General features: G+C 54.2%; 1 protein-coding gene across 7 annotated transcripts in view; it reads right to left on the minus strand.

The window, feature by feature from the left end:
- CARS1 (cysteinyl-tRNA synthetase 1) overlaps positions 1 to 21639 on the minus strand; it is a 47787-nt gene extending 26148 nt beyond the window's left edge. For 2 of the 7 annotated variants that reach the window (XM_003943298.3, XM_010331156.2), the window contains exons 1-7: positions 21537 to 21635; positions 11949 to 12197; positions 6735 to 6826; positions 5452 to 5540; positions 4081 to 4177; positions 3437 to 3535; positions 2312 to 2461 (exon numbers count right to left, since the gene is read on the minus strand). In XM_003943298.3, coding sequence (XP_003943347.1) covers positions 2312 to 2461; positions 3437 to 3535; positions 4081 to 4177; positions 5452 to 5540; positions 6735 to 6826; positions 11949 to 12197; positions 21537 to 21561 — 801 coding nt within the window. In that variant the 5' untranslated portion in view covers positions 21562 to 21635. The other 5 variants (XM_010331153.3, XM_010331155.2, XM_003943297.3 and 2 more) reach the window with 5 other exon arrangements.
- Positions 21640 to 22110: the final 471 nt, after the last annotated feature.

The raw sequence follows: 22110 nt of genomic DNA on the forward strand, positions 1-22110 counted from the left end.
AGAAATATCCTATCACTTACATTTGCAACTGTAAAATGAAATAAATCTAACAAAATATGCACAAGATCTATATGAGAAAAACTCTAAAACTCTGAGGAAAAAGTCAAAAAGAACTAAAAAATAGAGGGATATTCTAGGTTCATAAATAGGAAGACTCAGTATTTTAAGATTTCAGTTCTTCCCAACTTGATCTATAGAGTTAATGCAATCAAAATCCCAGTAAGTTATTTTGTGGGTATCGACAAGCTGATTCCAAAGTTTATATGAAGAGGCAAAAGACCCAGAATAGCAGCCGGGCATGGTGGCTCACACCTGTAATGCCAGCACTTTGGGAGGCCGAGGCAGGAGTTCGAGACCAGCCTGGGCAACAAAGTGAGATCCCATCTCTACAAAAGATCAAAAAATTAGCCAGGCATGGTGGTGTGTGCCTATGGATCCAGCTATATAGGAGGTTTCAGCAGAAGGATCACTTGAGTCCAGAGGTCAAGGCCGTAGGGAGCCATGTTCATGCCACTGCACTCCAGCCTGGGTGACAGAGTGAGACTTCATTTCAAAACAAAGACACTAAAAACAAAACAAGCCAGGCGTGGTGGCTCACAACTGTAATTCCAGCACTTTGGCCGGGGAGGCGGGGGGTCGGCGTGGCCAAAGCAGAAGGATTGCTTGAGACCAGGAGTTTAACACCAGCCTGGCCAACATGGAAAAATCTCTACTAAAAATGCAAGAATTAGTCAGGCATGCTATGCCTGTAATCCCAGCTACTCGGGAGGTTGAGGCAGGAGGATTGCTTGAACCTGGGAGGTGGAGGTTGCAGTGAACTGGGATTGTGCCACTGCACTCCAGCCTGGGTGACAGAGCAAGACTCAAACAAAACAAAACAAAACAAACAGAACCCAGGTGCACTACGGTGGGAACGTGTGATAGTGCAGCCATTATGCAAACAACATGGTGGTTACGCAGAATACCAAAGACAGAATGATCCTATCACCAGCAACGTCTCCAAAAGAAGTGACAGCAGGAACTCGAACAGGTATTTGTACACCCAGGTTTACAGCAGCATTACTCGCAATAGCCAAAAGGTGGAAACAAGCCACATGTCCACCAAAAGGTGAATGGATGGACAAATTGTGGCCTATCTATATATACCACAGAGTATGACTGAGCCACGGGAGGAGGAAGAGTACGACAGGCCGACAGCATGGGTAAACCATGGGGACGCTACGCTGGGCAAAACAAACCAGACACGAAAAGACAAAATGTGTAAAAATGCTTAAGATGGTAAATTGCATATGATGTGTGTTTTATCACAATTTAAAAACAAAGAATATTAGTGGTATAACTGGGGGAAAATGTACAGTAGCATTGCTGGTAACAAGGAAACCTAACTGCCTGTCCCAGGGGAACAGACAGCTCGGCCCCCAGGCAGGCACTGAGGGAGTGACAGCCACGTGGGTCCATCCCAGAAGCAAGCTTGGACACAGGCACAACCAAGTCATCTGCGGGGCCAGGACACAGAGGAGACCCAACGGAAAGGAAACAGGCCCACGAAGGGCAGCCGCAGAATCCCCGCCCCATCCGTGAGGCGGGGCCGGGGCAGTGGTTAAGTAAGGCTGTGGCCTAAGGGGAGCTCGTTCTCCTGGCACAGCTGCAGCCATCTCTTCTTCTCCATCGAGTTCTTAAACAGTGACCAGCAGGCGGCGCCGGCACGACGGAGAAGGCCATCCTAGCCGCGTCCAGGGCGCCGGCCCCGGGGGAACGCCTGAGGAAGGGGGCAGGGCCCCTCGGCACCCAGGTCTCTCCCTGTGTGTGGAGGCGGCCTTGGCAGGGACAGCAGAGCTGGTCAGTGTGAAGGCCCAAGCCCAGTAGGTACCCACAGTCCTCAATGCTCAATTCAGCGTTAACCCTGCTCCTCTTCCTTCTCCAGCTGGTGCGGGGAAAGTCCACGGGAGAATCCTGGGACGCTTCGACAGAAGGCTGTGCCCCCGCATTCCAAGTGCACCTCCTGCCTGTCCGATGGAGGCCACTCTCTCACCTGACCAACGCTTAAGTGACGGTGAGGGTAGTGGCTCCCGTCTCCTTCCCGTGGCACAGGCTCTGCACCCAGGAAATGCGGCAGGAGCGTGTGGGAGGGGAGGGGCACTGACTCAGCCACCACAGAATAGGGCCACCTGCCACAGTGGAGCTATAGAAGACACGGCCAGAGTATCTTCCACTAAGACAATCTGTGGACTCAATCTGTGCACACAGACCGATCTGTGCACGGCCTGACACGTGACCCAAAAGGGCTGGCTGGGAGATGTGTGAAACTCACCTCCACATGGCTGGTGACTTCCTCTCCTGTGAGTCTGGACTGCACAGCCTTCTCAAGTGGCTCTATGGCAAGCTGCACTGCATGGTGAATCCGTTCAAGCATCTGCTTTTTATCGGCATCTGTGGTCTCATTTAATTTTACCAAAAATGGCTACAACCATAAAGAGATGTCAAACCTATTAGATACAGTTCAGCAAAACCCCAAGTTCATAAAGGTGATTCAAGGTAGAAAACAGACCAGTTTTTCCCATGGCCCCATAGAGAGAAGTTTGCACCCCAAGGGGCAGGGCAGTAAGTAACTAAGAGACTATGAAGCTCCCGGCTCAGGAGCTCCTGGTACTGCCCTCTCCTGTGTGACCCAGGACAGAGCGCCTAACCACTCTGTGCCTCAGTTTCTCCAGTGCAAAATGGGTGTGAGAGCAGTATTTCTAGGGCTGTTCTGGGGATGAGGGAAAGTGGGCCACCCAGCGAGTTCTGAGGTGGCTGCAGACACCCCCATCAGGAAGGCACTCAGGCCTCACTGATCTAAAAGATTGCTAAGCTCTACTTTTATTCCTGCTTTTGAGATAAAATGACATAAACATGCCAGTAATTATTACTGCAATTACTATTAGTAAAGACAATAAAATGACCTATTCTTACTACTGCCGTAAAAATAACTATATAATATTGGTTACTCAGAATGAAAATACTAGAGAGAACAAACTTCTTCAAAAAATTCTGAAAATTTACAGTACTACCAAATTAAGAAGCTTCGTATAGCTTTTGCATCTCACTCAGAAGTTTCTGATTTCGTTGTGACCTTGGCATTGAAGATGAGACAGCAGTATTGGTAAGCATTTTTGTAAGTGTAAGTAGTGGCACCAAGGTGAATTCAGTTGTTTTCCTTTAAGTGGCAGGAATGTCACCTACTCTCCACTCCACCCCAGTGCGTTTTTCCTGGTGACTGTCACAGGTCAAGGGACCTCACCTACGGAGACTTCAGCGCTCCAACGGCCCTGGCTTGCGTAGCGTACACTTTGTGAAAGTCTGAGAGACTGACACTACCCTGGGGACAGTACCCTACAGAGGACCGAGACCAGAAAGCAAAGGGCTCAGTTTCTAGAGCAGACGGCAGGAGGCCCACCGTGAGGGCGGCCCGAACATCCTCCAGGAGCTGTGCCGCTTCGGGCCTCTTCTCCCGGTACTGCTGGAACAGGTGGTTCTGCCGGGCCCTCCTGATGATCTAGAGAGGGAAGGCAGACACTGGGGAGTGACGCGTAGAGCCCAGTTCCATCCCTGTGCGGCGGGCCGCTCTCTACCTGGCTGACTCTAAGTGAGGGTGAGGGCGGGGGAGACAACTGCGGGCCCCGGACGTGCACACCATCACCAAACGGAAACACCACCCTCCATCTCCCACCTGCCAAGCAATGGCCAAGGCCTAACGTGATCTTTCTGCCACTTAAGGAAACAAGCCTGGGGGCCCCGGCTTCCCCTGGGGAGCCAGAAGTAGAAGTGCGTGCTATGGGCGGCCTTCCTTCTGCAAAACACCAGGGGTTCCTGACACTTGACCAACATGCAGGTTTCTAACTGCATCTGAACATCTATATAAACGAACATAGCAGTAGCATAAGCTGTAATACTATTCATTGAGGGGATTAAAATGATGTTTATCAGGTCAAAACACAAGCTGGATCAAGCCTACATTATTTTATTTACTTATGCAAAAGTCCTGTCTTCTCTCACGCCATCCGACTGCATTTAAAAGTTAATCTTGTAAAATCCTTTTACCTTGTCATCAATATCCGTAATGTTCATGCAATAAAAGACATCAAATTTGAAGTAATCCTTCAACACTCTTCTCAAGATATCAAAAGAGATGTAGGACCTAAAGCAATGAAAAAAACAAACATTTCCAAATCAGACGATATATACGGCTGAACACTGAACACCACAGGCGTGAGGCTGCATGGGTCCACTTATACATGATTTTCTTTCCCACCCCTGAAATAGCAAGGACCCTCCTCTTCAGCCTACTCAACGTGAATATGACAAGGATGACCTTTACGATGATCCACTTCTACTTAATTAATAGTTAATATATTTCCTGTTCTTTATGATTTTTTCTTTTTTGTTTGAGACGGAGTTTCACTCTTGTTGCCCAAGCGGGAGTGCAATGGCGCGATCTCAGCTCACTGCAACCTCCACCTCCCAGCTTCAAGCGATTCTCCTGCCTTATCCTCCCGAGTGGCTGGGATTACAGGCATGTGCCACCATACCTGGCTAATTTTATATTTTTAGTCGAGACAGGGTTTCTCCATGTTGGTCAGGCTGGTCTTGAACTCCCAACCTCAGGTGATCCGCTTGCTTCAGCCTCCCAAAGTGCTGAGATTACAGGCCTGAGCCACCGCGTCCAGCCTTGATTTTCTTAATAATATTTTCTTTACTCTGGCTGTCTTTGTTGTTAGGGATATAGCATGTAATACATATATAAAATATGTGTTCACTGACTGGCATGCTATTGGTATGGCTTCTGGTCAACAGGAAGCTATTTTAGTAGTGACGTTTTGGGGAATCAAAAGTTGTATGTGGATTTTCAACTGTGCAGAGGGCCACACTCCCCCACCCTCTGGGCTGTTCAAGGGTTGACTATACATGACCTTGGCATTGCAACTAAAACATGAACAAATAAAAGGACTCTGTGGCATTTACCCCAATCGCCAGCTACTTGTCAGGAGCTACAGCCATGACCAGCCAGTGAGTGTATGGTGGGCAGGGGTCACAGCCAACTCAGCCTCAGGCCGGTCAGGTCTGAGTGTGATGGGAATTCAGCATCTGGAGGCCCCACCAGAGCTTGAGGGATGGCAGAAAACTTAAAGGTACGTGAGAAAAAGCGGCCAGGAGGAGTCTAGCATGTTAGCAGTGGGGTTGCAGACACTTTTTGGTCGTCTGTAGTGTTTCTGCAGTGAATACGGATTACTTATGGCACTAAAATTTTCATCTTAAAAGTAAGAGAAGAAATTCAGGCTTGATTCCTCAAATCTCAGATCCCTGTGGCAGATCTAAGATCTTTGTAGAGCTAAGATCCCTGCTGTGGATCCCAACGGCTCTGGCTTCTGCATGAAACTGCAGAAGCCACAGGACACCTGGCAGTGGACCTACCTGGCGTGCCCCATGTGAGATGCGTCATAGACGGTCGGCCCACAGCAATACCATGTCACCTTTTTCCCATCTTGAGGTATGAACACTTCCTTTGTTAGGAATGAAGGAATGTCGATCACAAGAAATGCAAGAAACACTGCACAGGATTACCAAAAACAGCAACAAACATCACGGTGTGGTTTGCGTTTTGTGTCAACAAACTCAACACAGACCACTCTGTTTTACTGTGAAAAGTCACAGTCTCGGTGGGAGCCCAGTGAGATGTATGGCCCTCCCCGCCGACTGCGGGCCCGGCATGGGTGGAGCCTCTTCCTCCCCAGGTTCCACTCATCTATGGAGGGAGGCCATAAAGGCAATCAGTGATTTTACTTCTTGTTGAAATGCTGCTTATTTAACAATAATACAGCTAATATTTACTGAGTACCTACCACGTGCCAGGCCTGAGCAAAATACTCAATTGATCGTTATCTGCTCCACGCGGTACACTCTAGGATGTAGCTTACGTAATTTTCTTTTTACAGATGGAGAAACTGAGGCAGAGGGCACTTAGCCAGGGTCAGTCCCTGTTGGAGCCTGGCTCGGGGGCCAGGACCCCTGAATCGTGGTGCTACTCACCACTGCTCTGGCACCACTCCCTAACATCCCAGCATCCTCAGACCTCTCTGGAGCATCATCTTCAACCAGTTTCCCAAGGAAGGCCATGAACTGCCTGACACTTGACTCCCCGTCTGCCAAGTGTGTTCGCTGATGGAAATCCAAGCAGCCCTGGCCAGAGCCTGGTCCAAAATCTCTGAAGTCACTGGCCCTGCCCTGAGCCAAGCAAACCATGCAAACCCCATTCTGTGAGGAACCCATCCTGCCGCTTTCTCAAAACCTGCTGTGCTCCCAACAACATGCAGCCAGTGTGCCATTTTGCCCATCCTGCTTGGCTCATGTGGTCCCAACTGCTGCAACTACATCCTCCTGAAAGGCCTGGCTATGGATGACATCAGGTATTCATGTTGGGCAGAGTCCGAGAGACAAGCCAGGGTGATCCACACCCAGAAGCCATGGGCAGGCTTCCTTCCACATGAGGCATGATACTTCATGTGTCTGAGTTTCAGAACACAACTCTGCCCCTGGGCCACAGAGACTATCACATGGAAGTGGCTGGAGGACCTTAAACCTGGATTTACGGAACTCCAGCGCCCAGCAGAAGGAGGCTGCACCTGTTGTGTGACGGCACCTGGGCCGCCCTGCCTCCTCATCCTGTGCATGTGCCAGGGCATCTGTGTCCTCCTTACCTTGTTCCTGGTGAGGCTGTTGTAAAGGTGGAGTCTGCAGGGCTGGGTCCCAGCAGGAGGGGACCACTGGGGCTGCACACGCCGGCCTTTGCCTGGGAGGCAGAGAGAGCAGGGTCAAGGTCCAGGGGCAGCACCAGGAAGTGCAAGTCGCCTCTTCATCTGGAGACTTGGTTTTTACAACAGGACAACAGAAATGTTTAACAATGCGAAACCACATGAATCTCAGCCAACATTACCCAGGTCAAAGACAGCTGCATCTTTCTTTTGCTTTTTCATAATCTGTATGGCAGCATACCCCAATAATACCCTAAGAACCCCAGCAGGGCTGAGGAATGCCTACATAGCATGCCCAGGACATTCCACTGCTCTTCCAATACCAGCCCCTTGCTGGCAGTGAGCACGCCGCCTGGCACTCCTGGGTCAGCCAGGGCCTAACACTGACATGGTCTGTGCTGTCCCAGCCCTGGGAACCTCCCCCTCCCGGATCCCTCACCTGGACACAGTGAGGAGATTGAGGACTCTTCGTGGGACACAGGCCACCTCCAGGCCTCCAAGCCCTGGCAACAGAGGCCAGGAGTCAGAGCAGAAAGGACTCCCCATGGCCACAGCCGGCAGGCAAGGATGGCTCCAGCCCAGCCCCTCCTCATCACTTCGGACACTGGAAGCGAGGGGCTGGCTCCTAGCTGGGGGCCGGCAGTCCGGCAGACTCTGATCCAGATACTGGCTTCAAGCTCTGCATAGGTCTATACTGCCTTCAGAAATAACCTGAGCTCCTCCCAGCCCCCAGGTGGAGACCCTTGCCAGTCAGCCCCTTAGTCCAGTCACCTCCTCCTGGCCAGGCTTCCCCAGCTCTTCCCTCCACACACCTGCAGGGCTGCCCGGGCTGCTGTGACCCCACTGCTGCCAGGCCTAGCTTCCAACCTGGCATGAGGCTGTCCTTACACAACCTGTATCTGAGACCCCTGAAGGGGCAGAGCTCTGTCTCTGGGGCCAGGGGCAGCCACAGGGTGATTATTCACCCTGTGAAATGTCAATCCTGCAAAGCTGGATGCAGAGGAGGGCACCTGGTGACTTTCCCATTGCCCTCGGCTGGCTCAGACCTGCCATGCACCCCCCGCCAGCAGATCCCCACTTTCCTCCACAGTCGTCGCCCACAGGTCCAGGTTCTGTGTCATGCTCTACTGGGCACCTCCGACCCCAGCCTGTGCCTGGCCCTGGGAAGGGCTTCACATGTCTCCACTGAGTGGCACCAGGAAGGCCTAAGAGATGGATACTCCTGGCACTGACCTGTGCCCACCCCAGCAGGCTCCCTGGCAGCTCACGGGATGCTCGCATCCTGCCTCCTCCTGTTCCTGGCTTCTGTGCCAGAGGGTCTGGCAGCAGGTGGGACCCTGTACAGGCCTCCCTCAAATCTTTGTTGAACATGACCAGCGAATCGCCACACAGCGATCACAGGGAAGTTGGTCCTGGGCACCAGCCATCTTCTGGCCTCCTGGCTCTTGCCCGGGCCACACGGGCCAGGACAGCACATGCTGGTGACTAACGGGTCAAGGGGAGGAAGGAGGGCGGCTGCACCACATGTGTCTGGGCAGGGAGAGGAGATGTGGTGGGAGACAGAGAGAGGCACAGTGCTCAGCAGGAGCCCCCATTCTAGCTAAGTTCCAGCAGTCACAGGTAGTCAGATTCCAAAGCATAGGAAATTCCAATCCTAATGAAACATCACGTGTTTATGAGGTCAAGTGCAGCCTAGCCTCAGTTTACTTCAAATGCCTCACAAGCCCTTGAAGGAGACTCTCACACAATGCCTGGAGGCTCTCAACCTGCCACTCTAGGACCCTGTCACTCTTTTCCCTCACAAAGACCCTGGAGCTTCTCCAATAGGACACTGCTGCCATCTCAGATGGCTGGAGATGCTGCCCAGAAACACAGCCATGAGGCCATGGGATCCTTGCACTCGCCCTGCTATGAGGGAAGGGCCCAGGGTTCCCAGGACTGAGAGCTCGCCCAAGAAGCCAGGCCACAGCCAGCTTTCCAGCTCCCCTAAGGCTGCTACTTCCACACAGCTGGTGATGGACTCCCCAGGAAATGGGTTACCAAGCCCAGATACACATACTCAGATTTGCAGAGGGGAAAAACTAAGGACCCTTACTTTTTACAGTTCACTCCCTGCTTCCTGAGTTATCAGGGCTGAGAGCACTTGGCCAGGGCCAGTCCCTGTTGGAGGAGTCTGGCTCAGAGGCCAGGACCCCTGAATCGTGATGCCAGTCTTCCGCCCTGTGTAACACCCCACAACCTGATGATCCTAACCAGGGTTCCTCTACACTTCACACAGGAACCCAGAAAATCAGGCAGCATGCTGTTCTCTAAGTCTTTGCTTTCTTCTTCTTTTTTTTCCAAGACGGAGTCTTGCTCTGTTGCCCAGGCTGAAGTGTAGTGACGCAATCTCGTCTCACTGCAACCTCCGCCTCCTGGGTTCAAGCAATTCTCCTGCCTCAGCCTCCTGAGTAGCTGAGACCACAAGTGTGTGCCACCACACCCAGCTAATTTTTGTATTTTTAGTAGAGACGGGGTTTCACCATGTTGGCCAGGACTGTCTTGAACTTCTGACCCCAGGGGATCCACCCACCTCAGCCTCCCAAAGTGCTGGGACTACAGGGGTGAGTCACTGCGCCCGGCCTGCGATTTGTTTCTTTAGAAAAAATGAACACACATTCATTCATTCCACAGTCCCACCCTGACCTGAGAGATCCAACGACAGAACAACTATGAATCGCTCATGAGAGTCATGTCTTAAAATCAGGGATCTGGGAGGCTGAAGACGAAGGATGGACAGAGAGAAGCCGGGAAGTGGCAGGTGGCAGGCAGCCTGCCTGTGTCACATCAGACGTAGACAGCACCCAAGCAAGGGGTTCACGGACAGAAATCCTTCATAAGGAAGTTAAGGGGCCTCCACCCAAGGGGTGAGAGCAGCAGCAAACCTTCATGTTCCTAAAACCATGGTTTCAGCATCTCACAGACCCATGCCCTATTGTGAAGTGTATCCAGACAATCCTTCCTGGGGGCTAGGGAGAGGCCGGCAGGCTGGAAGGGCTGAGCCTCCACTGTGAGTGAAAAGGGCCCAACGAGTTTAACGCCCTCACCTCTAGTGGACCTCCGTGCTAGCGGCTGACCAGAGGGAAGGGGTCCCCAGGAAGCGGTCTGGCTCCACAGGAACAGGGCCCTGAGGGTTAAGCCGAGCCTTTCCATCGCCGAGCCTTTCCATCTCTCAGAGAACCCCTCGGGCTGCTGAGGCCCACGGTTTCGGAGAGAGGTCACAGAGGGCACGTGGGAGGGGCTGGTGACAGGCGGGCATGCTGAGGGCCAGACATGGACACATCTGACGCTGCTGCGATGGCCAGCAGGAGAGGCACCTGTCCCACTGTGCCAGGAGGGAAGGTGGATGCCTGGGGAGTACGGTCAATGGAAGCAGGGGGCGTTCCCACTCAGTGGGGGCAGCGGCTCTGATTCTCACAGCTACATGGAGGGAGAGCCACAGCTACTGTCATCCCAGGGACATGGGCGAGGACACTACACTGGACTCCACGGCGTCTTGGACCCACTCAAGGTCACTGTCACTGGACGCCCTAGCAGTCCTGGGCTCCAGCTCCACCTTCCTCTTCAGCCCCTGCTCAATGTACACCCAGCTTGAGTGAGGGTCGCCTGACCTAATGTCCATCATTTCTGGCACAAGCAGTCCCTGGCAGCCTCTTGGGCAGCCTAGGTGACAGGGGGATTTGGAACCTGGAGAGGGCACAAGTCCACGAGTGCTATCCACGGTCTATTCCGTTACGCGGCAGTGTGGCCCTGTGTCCTCTCTGTAGGAGCAAAAACCTTCCTTTATCTCAGTGTGGATGGAGGCATGTGTCCATACTGTTCTTTCAACAAGTTTCTGTGACAGAAGGCTGGACAGGCCACTGCTGAGTGGGAGGGACCAGGCCCGCTTGGCTGGCCTTGATCCCGGCCCCCTCTGGCTATGTCTTCGAATGGCACACGGCAGGGGGAGCAATCTGACGCCCTTGGAGAGAAGGCACCTCAGAGCACAGCTGTCACCTGGGTGACCACACTGGCTGCTCAGGCAGGAATGGCTACCCGGGGAAGGTCCTGACCTGCACGGCCGCAGCCTCCACCCTATGCTGGGGAAGAGGTGTCTGCTTCAGAGCTACCCAGAAAATATGGCCCCTAGGAGATGTGCCAGCCCCACCTCCACCCTGGTTCAAACAGTGGCCTTGCAGAGGCGTGACTCATGGCAGAGGCAGGGTGGCATGTTCCAAATCCCAGGCCCCAAAGAAGTCTGGAGAAGCCCCCAGGAGGCCACCAAGTACAGCCAGGACCACCAGAAAACAGCACAAAACCTGCCCTGCATGAAGGTGGAGGAGTGCCCACAGCCAGAGGAGGAGCTGAGCCACCCAAAGGCACACTTCAGTGGTGGTGGCGTGGAACCCTCTCAGATTTGCCATGGAGAGTGACGAGGCCATGCAGGCACCCCAGGAGTATCTCCCACAAATAACCTCAGCCACATTCCACAGGCGCAACCAGCACCAACAGACTGGAGCTACAGGACAGACATCATCTCAAGAGAAAAACATGACCTATTTCTGATTTTTAAAAAGTTCAGTGGCTGGTCCCAAGGCGGCGAGTTCTCTCGATTGACTGTTCACAGCCAGTCACAGATCGAGCTCCTGGTTCTACTGTTTTCCCCTTTCTCACTACTGCACTTGACTAGCCTTTAAAAAAAAAGTTCAATGACGACTAACACTTTAGGATGCAACGATTCTAAAGCTGGAGGACAGACACACTGCAATCTTCCAGGAAACGTAAAGAAAAAGAACTGAGTCAATCAGAGCCAGGCACAGCCTTAGCTAAAAACCACAAGGCTCGGCCTGGGGCCTGGGCATGCTGCGTGGAACCCCAGGGTCCCCGCCACCTCAGGCAATCCTGCTGTATCAGTGACGTGAACATCACTGGTGAATAACCAACTCCATGGGGCGTGACTTTATCCCAACCTCCACCCACCGAGCACTGGATCTGCCCTGCCAGGCCACTTGCTGGAGACACGCTTGGGCGAGGCTCCCTTTGGGGTATCCGCAGGTGCCAGGTAACCACACAGGTGATGGAGAAGGCCTTTGACCCTGGGGGAGAGGGTCGAGTGGCCAGGGAACCCATTCTGTTACTCACTTGCTTGGAGCCTGCAGGGCTGGCCTTTGCCACAGGGGTTACCCAGGAGCGCTTCTATGTGCCTGAACCACCGAGCCACGTGGAAGAGCTGGGGGTCAGCGGGTGGGGCCGAGAGCTGCCTGAACGCGTCCACGTCTGCCTGGGATAGTGAGTACCCCTGGACATAGCTACGCGTGCTGAGGTGCTCATTCAGGGCCTGTGCCCTGGCTGCCTCGTCACTAATGCTCAGAATGGACCTGTAGTCGGGAGCTGCAAAAACAGAGGGCACATGTGTCAGGCAGGCAGGCGAGGCAGCCCAGAGCCACCAGGCAGAACTCAGAGAGACAGGGGCTGGGGGATGGCACAGAACAAAGAGAAAGGGGGGGGCGGTGGCTGCCTAACAGATACGGGTTTCCTCTCGGGTGACGAAAATGCTCTGGAACTAGGGAGAACTGAAGGCTGCGTGACAGCTTCATGCACCAAATACCACGGGACTGTGCCCTTTTCATTTTATGCCGCATATATGACTTAGTTTTTAAACTTTTAATTTCTTTTTTCTGTCAGGGAAAGCACGAACACAGTTGCACAGTATCAGAAATTATGCAGTTCAGTTTCTGACACTTGGGGAAATCACAGTGGTCAGCACATCCAGAGTATAATGAATGGATAAGCCTCACCTTGGGAAAACCACCTACACGTTGTGGTATGTCACCTGTCAGGTAAGTACGTTACATGAAATTCACCTCAATTTTTTTAAAACTCACAACAAAAATCCCCCGAACCAAACCAACCTCAATTCTTCCTCTGGGTGCTGAGGGATGAGGGGTAGGGAGAACCCCACACTGACGACATATGTCATCTGTACCCCTGTACCGAGACACCTGGACTCTAGCATGGTGTCTGCAGGTCAGGGCCACAGCCTCAGAAGGAGTGGGCCCCCACAGGGCTGCCAGGAGACTGTGACTACTCCAGCCAGCCACACCTGGCCTCCGGCCCCGGGCCCCAGCCTCCTTCCTTAGAGCCTTCAAAGTAGGAAGTGTGCGCCTCCAGCCCTCAGGTCTATCACTCGAGGACCTGAGAGCCGCTGTTCTGCATGTCACCACGGGGAGCAGCGGAACCCTGACTTTCAGAACCGCCAGCTGCAGACAAGGCCGCCTTGACACAGGGACGCTGACCAGCTCCATGCTGTTTTTCACCGGAGGCCCCTTGCTCGTCCTCCTTCCCCTCCTTCATTCTCCCTTTATTTTTTATTTATTTTATTTTTATTTTTATTTTCTAGAGACAGAGTCTGGCTCTATTGCCCAGTCTGGAGCACAGTAGTGCAATCAAGGCTCATCACAGCCTCAAAATGTTGGGCTCGAGTGATCCTCCGGCCTAAGCCTCCTGAGTAGCACGTGCCACCAGGCTCAGCTAATCATTCTCCCTTTAAATCCAAAAGTCATCTCTGCTGAATCGGCAAGGAACGCAGCTCCTTTCCCTACTGTCAGGAATTGGGGAATAAAATCTGTCTCAAATCTGGCTGAAATTACCTCCGACATGGGAGCTGGAAACCAGGTGCCATCTCCAGAGCCCACCTCCCTCAAGTGGGGGCAGAGCAGACAGATGGCACCAGGCTGCCGGCCAGGAAAGGAGTCTGGTCCTGAGCCCACGAGCACGAGTGCATCCAAGTCTTGAACCAGTGATCGTGTTTGCTGAGAGGACTGTGGGAAAAGGAGCGATGCCTGCTCCTTCCACACAGACGCCCTCTGACCCCAGAGTTCACTCAGGGTAGGAAAGCACATGTCTGGCCACCCCTTGCTGTGTCATGCGCAGCTGCCCTTCCTGGGCACAGGCTGCCTGACACCACAAAGCCATGGGGCGTGGGTGGCCTGCACATCATCGTCTCCCACTCTGCCCACTCCCGTTCCCTTTCGCCCCCCATCTTCCGCGTTTACTCCCTGGCCCAGAGCCGGAGTCACCCAACCAAACCCACACAGCTTCTGAAAACAGAGCAGTGCGTGTTGCGGGGGTAACTGCACACAAACGCCTTTCTCTGCTCTGCCTAGTATGGGGAAAACCCTTCATGTCAGGCTGATAACTGGCCCCTCCCAGAACACAGTGCTGTCAGCAAAGAGGAGTCAGAATGGAGTGCAGCCCGAGTGCCCACTGGGCTGAGCTCCTCATCTGCCAGGGAGCCCACAGAGCCACGTGATGCCCCAGGGCCTGGCCTCCACAGCTGCCAGAGAAGCTATCCTGAAGCCACATCTTCTCTGCAGTAAAGGGATGGGCATGGCGTAGGAGAGCCTTCCTGAAGTCTCAACATGGACGCACGCCCTAAAACAGGCTTCCTGGGATGACTCTCGCTGGTGGGATGCATGCGACGCCCCTCTCATGGCCCTGCTTCCCTCTCACTGCAGGGAGCCACTGTCCCATCTGACCCCCGTAAGATGGCCATCCACTCCAAGCAGCCACAGGTACCCAGAAACAAAGCTCTGGCACACTCTCCAGCCAAAACTGGAATCATGCCCCTTTACAAGTTATTCTTGGCCAGGCGCGGTGGCTCACGCCTGTAATCCTAGCACTTTGGGAGGCTGAGGTGGGTGGATCACCTGAGGTCAGGAATTCGAGACCAGCCTGACCAACATGGAAAAATCCCATTTCTATTTTAAAAAAAAAAGAAAAAGAAAAAAAATAGTTATTCTTAGGAGCACCCACAGCCACCCCACAGGAGGACCCCGGGCCTCTAACTCATCACCTGGATTCCCGGAAGGCAGGCACTGCCACCTGGAGCCAGCATGGCTCTTCCCTCCCAGCCTCAGGCTCCTGCGGCCCTGCTAAAAAGTGCAAGTTCACATCACAGTCCCCTAACACCCACCTCGCCAGCAGCACCAGCCAGTCCTTGTGCTGGCCATGGGCCCCCACCTGGCTCACCATACCCTAGTCACATGGCCCCTCCACCTGCTGCTCCTTTCTGGGGGGAATGCTCCCCAGATACCAGCAGACCCCTTAATCCTTCATAGCTCTGCTAGGTGATGGCCTCCCCATCAGGCCTTCAAGAACTCTGTCCACATGGTGTCTGTCTCTAGCCCCCGAGCCTGGCTGCCATTTCTCTCCACAGCACTCCTGTCAACCACATGCATGGACTGCTCTCCTTCACCATCTGCCCACCCACTCCAGCTGCTTCATTCACCGCTTGATCTTCAGCATCTAGAACTGCGCGTGTGATACTGCAGTTACCGGATAAAGCTGCCGAGGGAACAGGCGAGTGGACAGCGGCACGGCGCCACAGAGCGCATCCCACCGGGGGCGGGCTGGCGTTCCCCTATGGCACCGGGCCTCCCCCACCCTTCTCAGGACACCTGCACAAGGACCAGTGCTGGAAACCAGCCACAGCCTCTGCAGCTTTGAGCCCCCAAGGGCTTGCTTAGCAGGAGCGCTGCTGCCCAAAGATACCAGAGCCACAAGAACAAGTCACTTTCACTTTAGCTCTTCCAACAGTCCCAGGAAAGAGAAACACAGGGCGGACTCTGGCCCCGCTGAAGGTGCCTGCGGGTGCCAGGAGCTCATCTGTCCCATCTCCACAACTACCGGCCCAGTCTCGGCACTGGCACAGCTGGGGCTTTCCTCTGAAAGAGGAAGGAGGCCGCTCACACAGAGATGCACTCTCCTCCCAGCTGGAGATGAGATCAGGATAGAGGCGGAGGGAGATCCGCCATGCCAGCTCCGATCACCCCAAAGCGAGGTCCTGGAAAACTAACTCTAATTAAATATCAGACTCCTCCAAACTCTTTTGCAGAGCAGCTTCCAACCAGGAGACTTCTGGTTCAGCTGGATACTCCCCTCCAACAGTTCTGTAGCTGCCAGCAGTGGTCTCATTCATGATAAAGCAAATGAAGTTCACTCAAGGTTAGAGAACTTGCCAGAATGACGGACAGAGCCAGGTGAGCCTCGTCCCCTCACGGGTCAGGCCACAGTTTGAAAGCTGTGTTCCCCTGACACTGACCCTCTGCGCTTCCCCTCCCCTGTCCCCTCCCTGAGCCTTGGTCTTGTGCAACTGCTTGTGCCTGGGTTGGGCTCCAGGACAGCAGGAGGGAAGGAGAGGCCACAGCAGCACCCTGAGGAACAGTGACACAGCATCGGCTTCCAGATCCCACCCACCCCCGGCCCCAGGCAGCGAGCTGACAGTAATGTCTCTCCCACTCAGGATAGACTCTGATGAAGGCGGGAGGCTGCCGGCGATGCGCCTGAACACTGACAGTGTCAACGGCTGATGAGGGGGTTACAGGTGATTTTAATTCCCTCTTTTTCTTCATGGCTCATGTTCAGCGATAAGCATATGCTATTTTAAAAACAAGAAAAACATGACACGTCCTAACGACTGCAATGGCTTTTGAGTGCTAACGAAGCAGTCTGGTTGCTGAAGGCGCTGTGGATGCACTCTGGAGACCTGAGGGGTGGCCCCGCGCCTATGAGGCTGAGTGCCTACACTGACACATGAGGCGTGCGAAACACGCTTGTAACATCCACCCTGTAAAGCTGCAGGCCATTAAGTCAAATTACACTTGTAAAATGTTTAAAAGCTGCCTGGCACAGAGCCAGGGCCCAGTTTGCCATCATTATCATCATAATCGCTCAGTTATTATTATAATAGCCACACGTGACGCCCAGGGAGTCTCCTGGAGATTTCCTGGGGATCACACACTCATTTTTATTGAATTAATTTTATTCTTTTAAAAATTCATTACCACATCTGCCTTGATCTTGGACCACATCACTCTTAAATGCACCATCTAGAGCAGCCTGGACTGCTCATCAAAAGAGAACCAAGCGCATGCTTGGGAAGCACCCGCTCAGAACAGAAAGGTGTTGGTGCCCGGGGAAGCACAGGAGAACCACAGGCTCCCACGAGATGGAGGCAGTCATTTGGGCAATTGTGGTAGCTGCTTTTAAGTGTGTCTGGAGGAAACAAATAAAAATAGGTCAGCTTTCAAGTGGTCATGGGTTTGAGCCAGGCTACGGTCCATCAATCTGATGCTGAGACCACATGAGAACACTTCTGAGCAGACGACAGCCTCCCAGGGACCAGTTCCTGGACATTGGCCCTTACTGTAGAGCCTGCACACTCTGTGCCAAAGCTCCTGCTCTGCCCCCACGGGAAGCAATGTCTGCCTCCAAGTGACCTTGCAGTTCAGTCCATAAACACACTGAAGGCCATGGGAATGTCCCAAAGGTGGATGCTGATTATCACCAGCTACAAAGCTGGAGTCTTTATAGAACATACATTGAAATCAAATGCAAGTACCAAGCAATCACTCAGCGCAGACACCAAGCTATCACTCAGCACAGGTACCGAGCTATCACTCAGTACAGGTACCGAGCTATCACTCAGAGTAGGTACCAAGCAATCACTCAGAGCAGACGCCGAGCAATCACTCAGCGCAGGTGCCGACAATCACTCAGCGCAGGTGCCGACAATCACTCAGCGCAGACACCAAGCCAAATCCACACCAAATGAACCACATCCCTGACATGTCAAACAACCATGGCAGTGCCACCTCTCCCTCTCTCTGGCTCTTTCCTATCAGCATTTATTTTTTATTTTATTGTTTTTTTTGAGACAGAGTTTCACTCTTGTCACCCAGGCTGGAGTGCAATGGTATGATCCTGGCTCACTGCAATCTCTGCCTCCCAGGTTCAAGCGATTATCCTGCCTCAGCCTCCTGAGTAGCCGGGATTACAGGCATCCACCACCATGCCCAGATAATTTTTTGTATTTTTAGTAGAGACAGGGTTTCACCATGTTGGCCAGGCTGGTCTTGAACTCCTGATCTCAGGTGATTCACCCACCTCAGCCTCCCAAAGTGCTGGGATTACAGGCATGAGCCACAACACCCGGCCTCCTCTCAGCATTGAAACCTCTTTGGGCTGCCCTGATTCTCTTCCTGCCTTCCTTCGGGCATGGTCCTGGCCTGCCATCAGCAGCAGCACCTGGGGCTCCTTAGACGTCACATTCTTGGGCCCACCAGAGACTGCCAAATCAGTCTCTGGGGTGGGTCCAGCAAGTAAGGTTTAAACCAGCTTCCCCATGGGTGGGCAGCTTGCTAAAATGCAGACCCCTTCACAGCAGGTCTGAGCTCCTAATAAGTGCCTCGGTTTGGTGGGGGTCTGCATTCACCTTGACCCTCTGCCCACTGACCCTGCTACTTCAAAGGTCCCACCAGGGTCCTCATCTTGCGGGTGTCCAGCCAACACCTCACCCTGCAGGTCACTCCCTTTCTGCACATGTTTCCCTGGTCCTATCCTCTACAGCTGCTCCTCTTGGGTCCCTCTCAATGACCCACTCCCTGCCCAAGAAGTGCTCAGACAGGTGACTGGCAAAAGCCCCCAGACATGAATCATGGAGAGGAGAGAGGTGCATGCACCCCTGCTCTCACCAACTAGGAGCCAACACTACCCAGTCCCAGAGACCAGAGCCTCCTCCCACAGGCGAGAGCTCCCACCTCTCTCCTGCTCACCACCCTGGAGGTCGAGCTGTCACTCATTCACAGAGGTGTCCCCAGGCAGCATCCCACCTGCAAGAACGGCATCTCCATCTTCCTCTTTCCTGGGAAGGAGGTTATTCATGACACCCCTCACACTGAGCCCGTGGGGTGATTAGACAGCAATACTGCCACCCGGAGCACCCACACTGGAAATGGCTTCATCTCTACCCCAAGGGTACTGCCTAAGACTCTTCAAGTAACTGGAAACATGGTACTGGAGTTCATAGAGGAGCAAACATTTCATTTGGCTCTGGGGAGGACATCAAAGGCAGCAGCTTTATTCTCGCCTACTTTAACTCTCTGGGTTGAGTTACTCTGAGTGACTCTGAAGAGCATCATCAAAAGCAGCACAGCACAGCAGTTTAAGGTCCCTATTGAGTCAGTCTCCCCAGGTTGGAAGCCTGGCTCTGCCTCTGGCTAGTCATGATGGTGGACAGATTGCCTGACTTCTTTAAAGCTCAGGGTTCTCATCTGTACAAGATGCCAGCAGGATCTTCCTCAAAGGGACTTCTCCAAGGGTGGCAGGAGATAACAGATATAAAGTATTTAGAGTAGTGCCTGGCACAGACTTGCTGAAAACATGCAGGTTATGTTATTACAAAGACCCTTGAATTAAACTGTATAAAAACTAAACTGTAAGTGTGACCTATCGAGCAGCCACTTCAGTGGTATCCCAAATCTGTAGGGAAAGGCCCTGAGGTAGGCTCCATCCACTCCAGAAATCTCAGAAATGAAACTCATCCTTCTGAAGTAACTGCGCCCCTGGACAGGCACCAAGCCTATGCACCTTCAAGACTACAGAGAAGAGGCTGTACACCCGGTGAGATCACGAACAAGAAACTGATGTTCTGAGTCAACTTAGGGAAGATGGTCCGAAAACGAGGGCCTCCTTGAAAAATCTGGGAATATGGTCACTTAAAGCATTTACAATTGGATTTTCTTTCCTGTTCTTGTCTTTGAGAGCCTGTGTGTGGTGGAAGGAGGCGGCAGTAACGGGCAGGTGGGCCATGTCTGGGGCAGGGGAACACTGGCTGGAGATGCTGCCCCAGGCTAAGGATGGGAGATCTGCCTGCTGCCCTGACAGCCGGGAGTGGGCAATCCCAACCTAGACCACAAGCTCCAAAATTAAGGCAATTCTTACAAAACTCTGAAAACCTCAAGTTCTGAAGCTATTTTTAAAAACAAGATAAAAACACTACTAATATGTCATTTACATTCACAAAGGAACCAAAATCACATTTTTATTTTAAAAAAAGAACAGGCTCTAATTTCAACATGGACAGAGCACTTATTTAGTGCCAGGCAGTGTTCTAAGTCCTTCTCATCCATTAACTCATTTATGCTACATCCTCCAAGGTAGGAGCCATTACCCATGGTTTCCTGTGAGGAAGGGGCAGAGCTGGGACCCAGGGCCGGTTCCAGAGCTGGGGCTATTAACCACGACGCTGTTTTACAGGAATCTGGGTGACTTCTGAGGGCTGCCTGGCTCTGGGGCGGGTGGAGATGGTGCTGGAATCCAGGTACACAGGTAGGGTGGAAGGTGGCATGCCTGGAAGGTGACTACCTCCTGCCACGAGGCACAAGAGGGTAGCCCTGTCATCCGGGTGTACCCATGTCACCGGAATACCCAGGTTGTCGAACTACCTATCTATAACCCAGTGAACCCTCAGAGGCAAAGGGCACCACCAAATGCCAAGGAAATCTTGGCACAATCTAAACTGGGGGTAGGTAGGTGCTGGAGGTGTCTTAGAAGAACTTGCATCTAATTTTTGCCAGCCAAGAGAATTAAAAACTGGATACTGAGAATGTTTCCTTTGGAAAACCCGCTCCAAACTGTCAGGAATCTGGGCTTTCTGATTCAGTCTCTTGCTCTTCCAGTACCTAAAATCTTGCTGGAGGGACAGTGAGAGACCCTGTGGTCTCTCGAGGTCTACCCGCTGGTGACATGAGTGACTGGGGGAGCTGACCCAGTTGTGTCCCCGGGGAACCTCCAGGGTTGGCAATAAAGTGGGGCAGTAATGCTGTGACAATTAGGTTGCAGTGGACTGCTGTGGAACTGGAGATGAAAGCCTTCATAAAGCCCCAAGCTCTTTTACTGTGTGTACGCGTACCCCGGCGTCCTCTGCCCCATTTCCCTAAGTACCAACCTCAGGTGCCCTCCGCCCACCTCCCGGACGCTGCCAGGTCTGGGCAGAAAACCAAAACAACTCCTGCGCCTTTGTATCTCCCGCAAAGTCCAGCTGGGACAAGATGGGGTGAGGGCCCACCCAGGCACCGGCTGAGGAGAGGCTGTTGGATGTAGAGCCACCTCCTGGTGTGGAGATACAAGGAGTCCTCGGCAGGAACCAAGTGAGGAAACTGAGGCAAGGTGGTATCGACAGCGCCCCCGTCGGGCTCGGGTGCCCGCGGGGTCTGTGCTCCAGCCACGAGTCTCGTAGCCCTTCACACAGGGTCCACCAGTGGCCGTCCCTCGGAGCTGGGCACCCGTTGTCCTTCGGATCCCAGGGCGTGCCGCCCCTCAGACCCCGGGCACCCCCGCCCCTCGGACCCCGGGCACCCCCGCCCCTCGGACCCCGGGCACCGCCGCCCCTCGGACCCCGGGCACCCCCGCCCCTCTGACCCCGGGCACCCCCGCCCCTCAGACCCCGGGCACCCCCGCCCCTCTGACCCCGGGCACCGCCGCCCCTCTGACCCCGGGCACCCCCGCCCCTCTGACCCCGGGCACCGCCGCCCCTGACCCCGGGCACCCCCGCCCCTCTGACCCCGGGCACCCCCGCCCCTCTGACCCCGGGCACCCCCGCCCCACAGACCCCGGGCACCCCCGCCCCTCTGACCCCGGGCACCGCCGCCCCTCAGACCCCGGGCACCTCCGCCCCTCTGACCCCGGGCACCTCCGCCCCTCTGACCCCGGGCACCGCCGTCCCTCGGACACAAGGACTCGCCGTCTCTCAGACCCCAGGCACTGCCGCCCCTCATACCCCAGGCACCCCCGCCCCTCAGACAGAAGGCCTCGCCGCCCTTCGAGCCGAGCACCCAGCACCCAGGCAGGCCCCAGCCGCCCTCAGCCTGGCCCAGCCAAGCCGCTCACCCTGCTCCCCGGAGGAACCTGCCATGGCTGGGAATCCCGGACCCGCTGCTGCGGCGACAGACACTTCCCAGAATCTGATGCAACCGCCGCCCCGGAAGTCCCGCCCCGCCCCGGGCCCGTCTTCCGGGACACGCCGGGTCGCTAGGCAACCACCAGGGGCTCCGGGCGTCGCCGGGCCGGAGCATGCTGGGAGTTGTAGTTCAACCCCACGGCGACCCGCGCTGCGGAGCATATCGCGGCCGAGCATTCAGTGTCCGGGCTGGGAGCAGTCAGCCCAGCCGCGGGGAGACGGACACTGAAGACTGAGTGTCCTGTGAGAGGTGTTTAAGTCGCGATTGCACTGAGCGCCGTGGAGACCAGGCCCGACCCAGAGGTCAGAGGCGGTCTCGGGCCGGAGTGTGCTGGCGAGACCGCGTGGTTCCCAGGAGGCCGACCTGGAGCAGGGCCTGGGGACGGGCGGGACGCGCGTTCCAGCCAAGAGACCGCCCTGCCACCGACCCTGCGGAAAGCAAGCCCCTAGGAAGTGTTCCGAGAACAGGCTTCTCCATCTCCTTCTGAGACCCCATTCTAGAGC

Source organism: Saimiri boliviensis, chromosome 6 (assembly GCF_048565385.1).
Source record: "Saimiri boliviensis isolate mSaiBol1 chromosome 6, mSaiBol1.pri, whole genome shotgun sequence".
NCBI lineage: Eukaryota > Metazoa > Chordata > Mammalia > Primates > Cebidae > Saimiri > Saimiri boliviensis.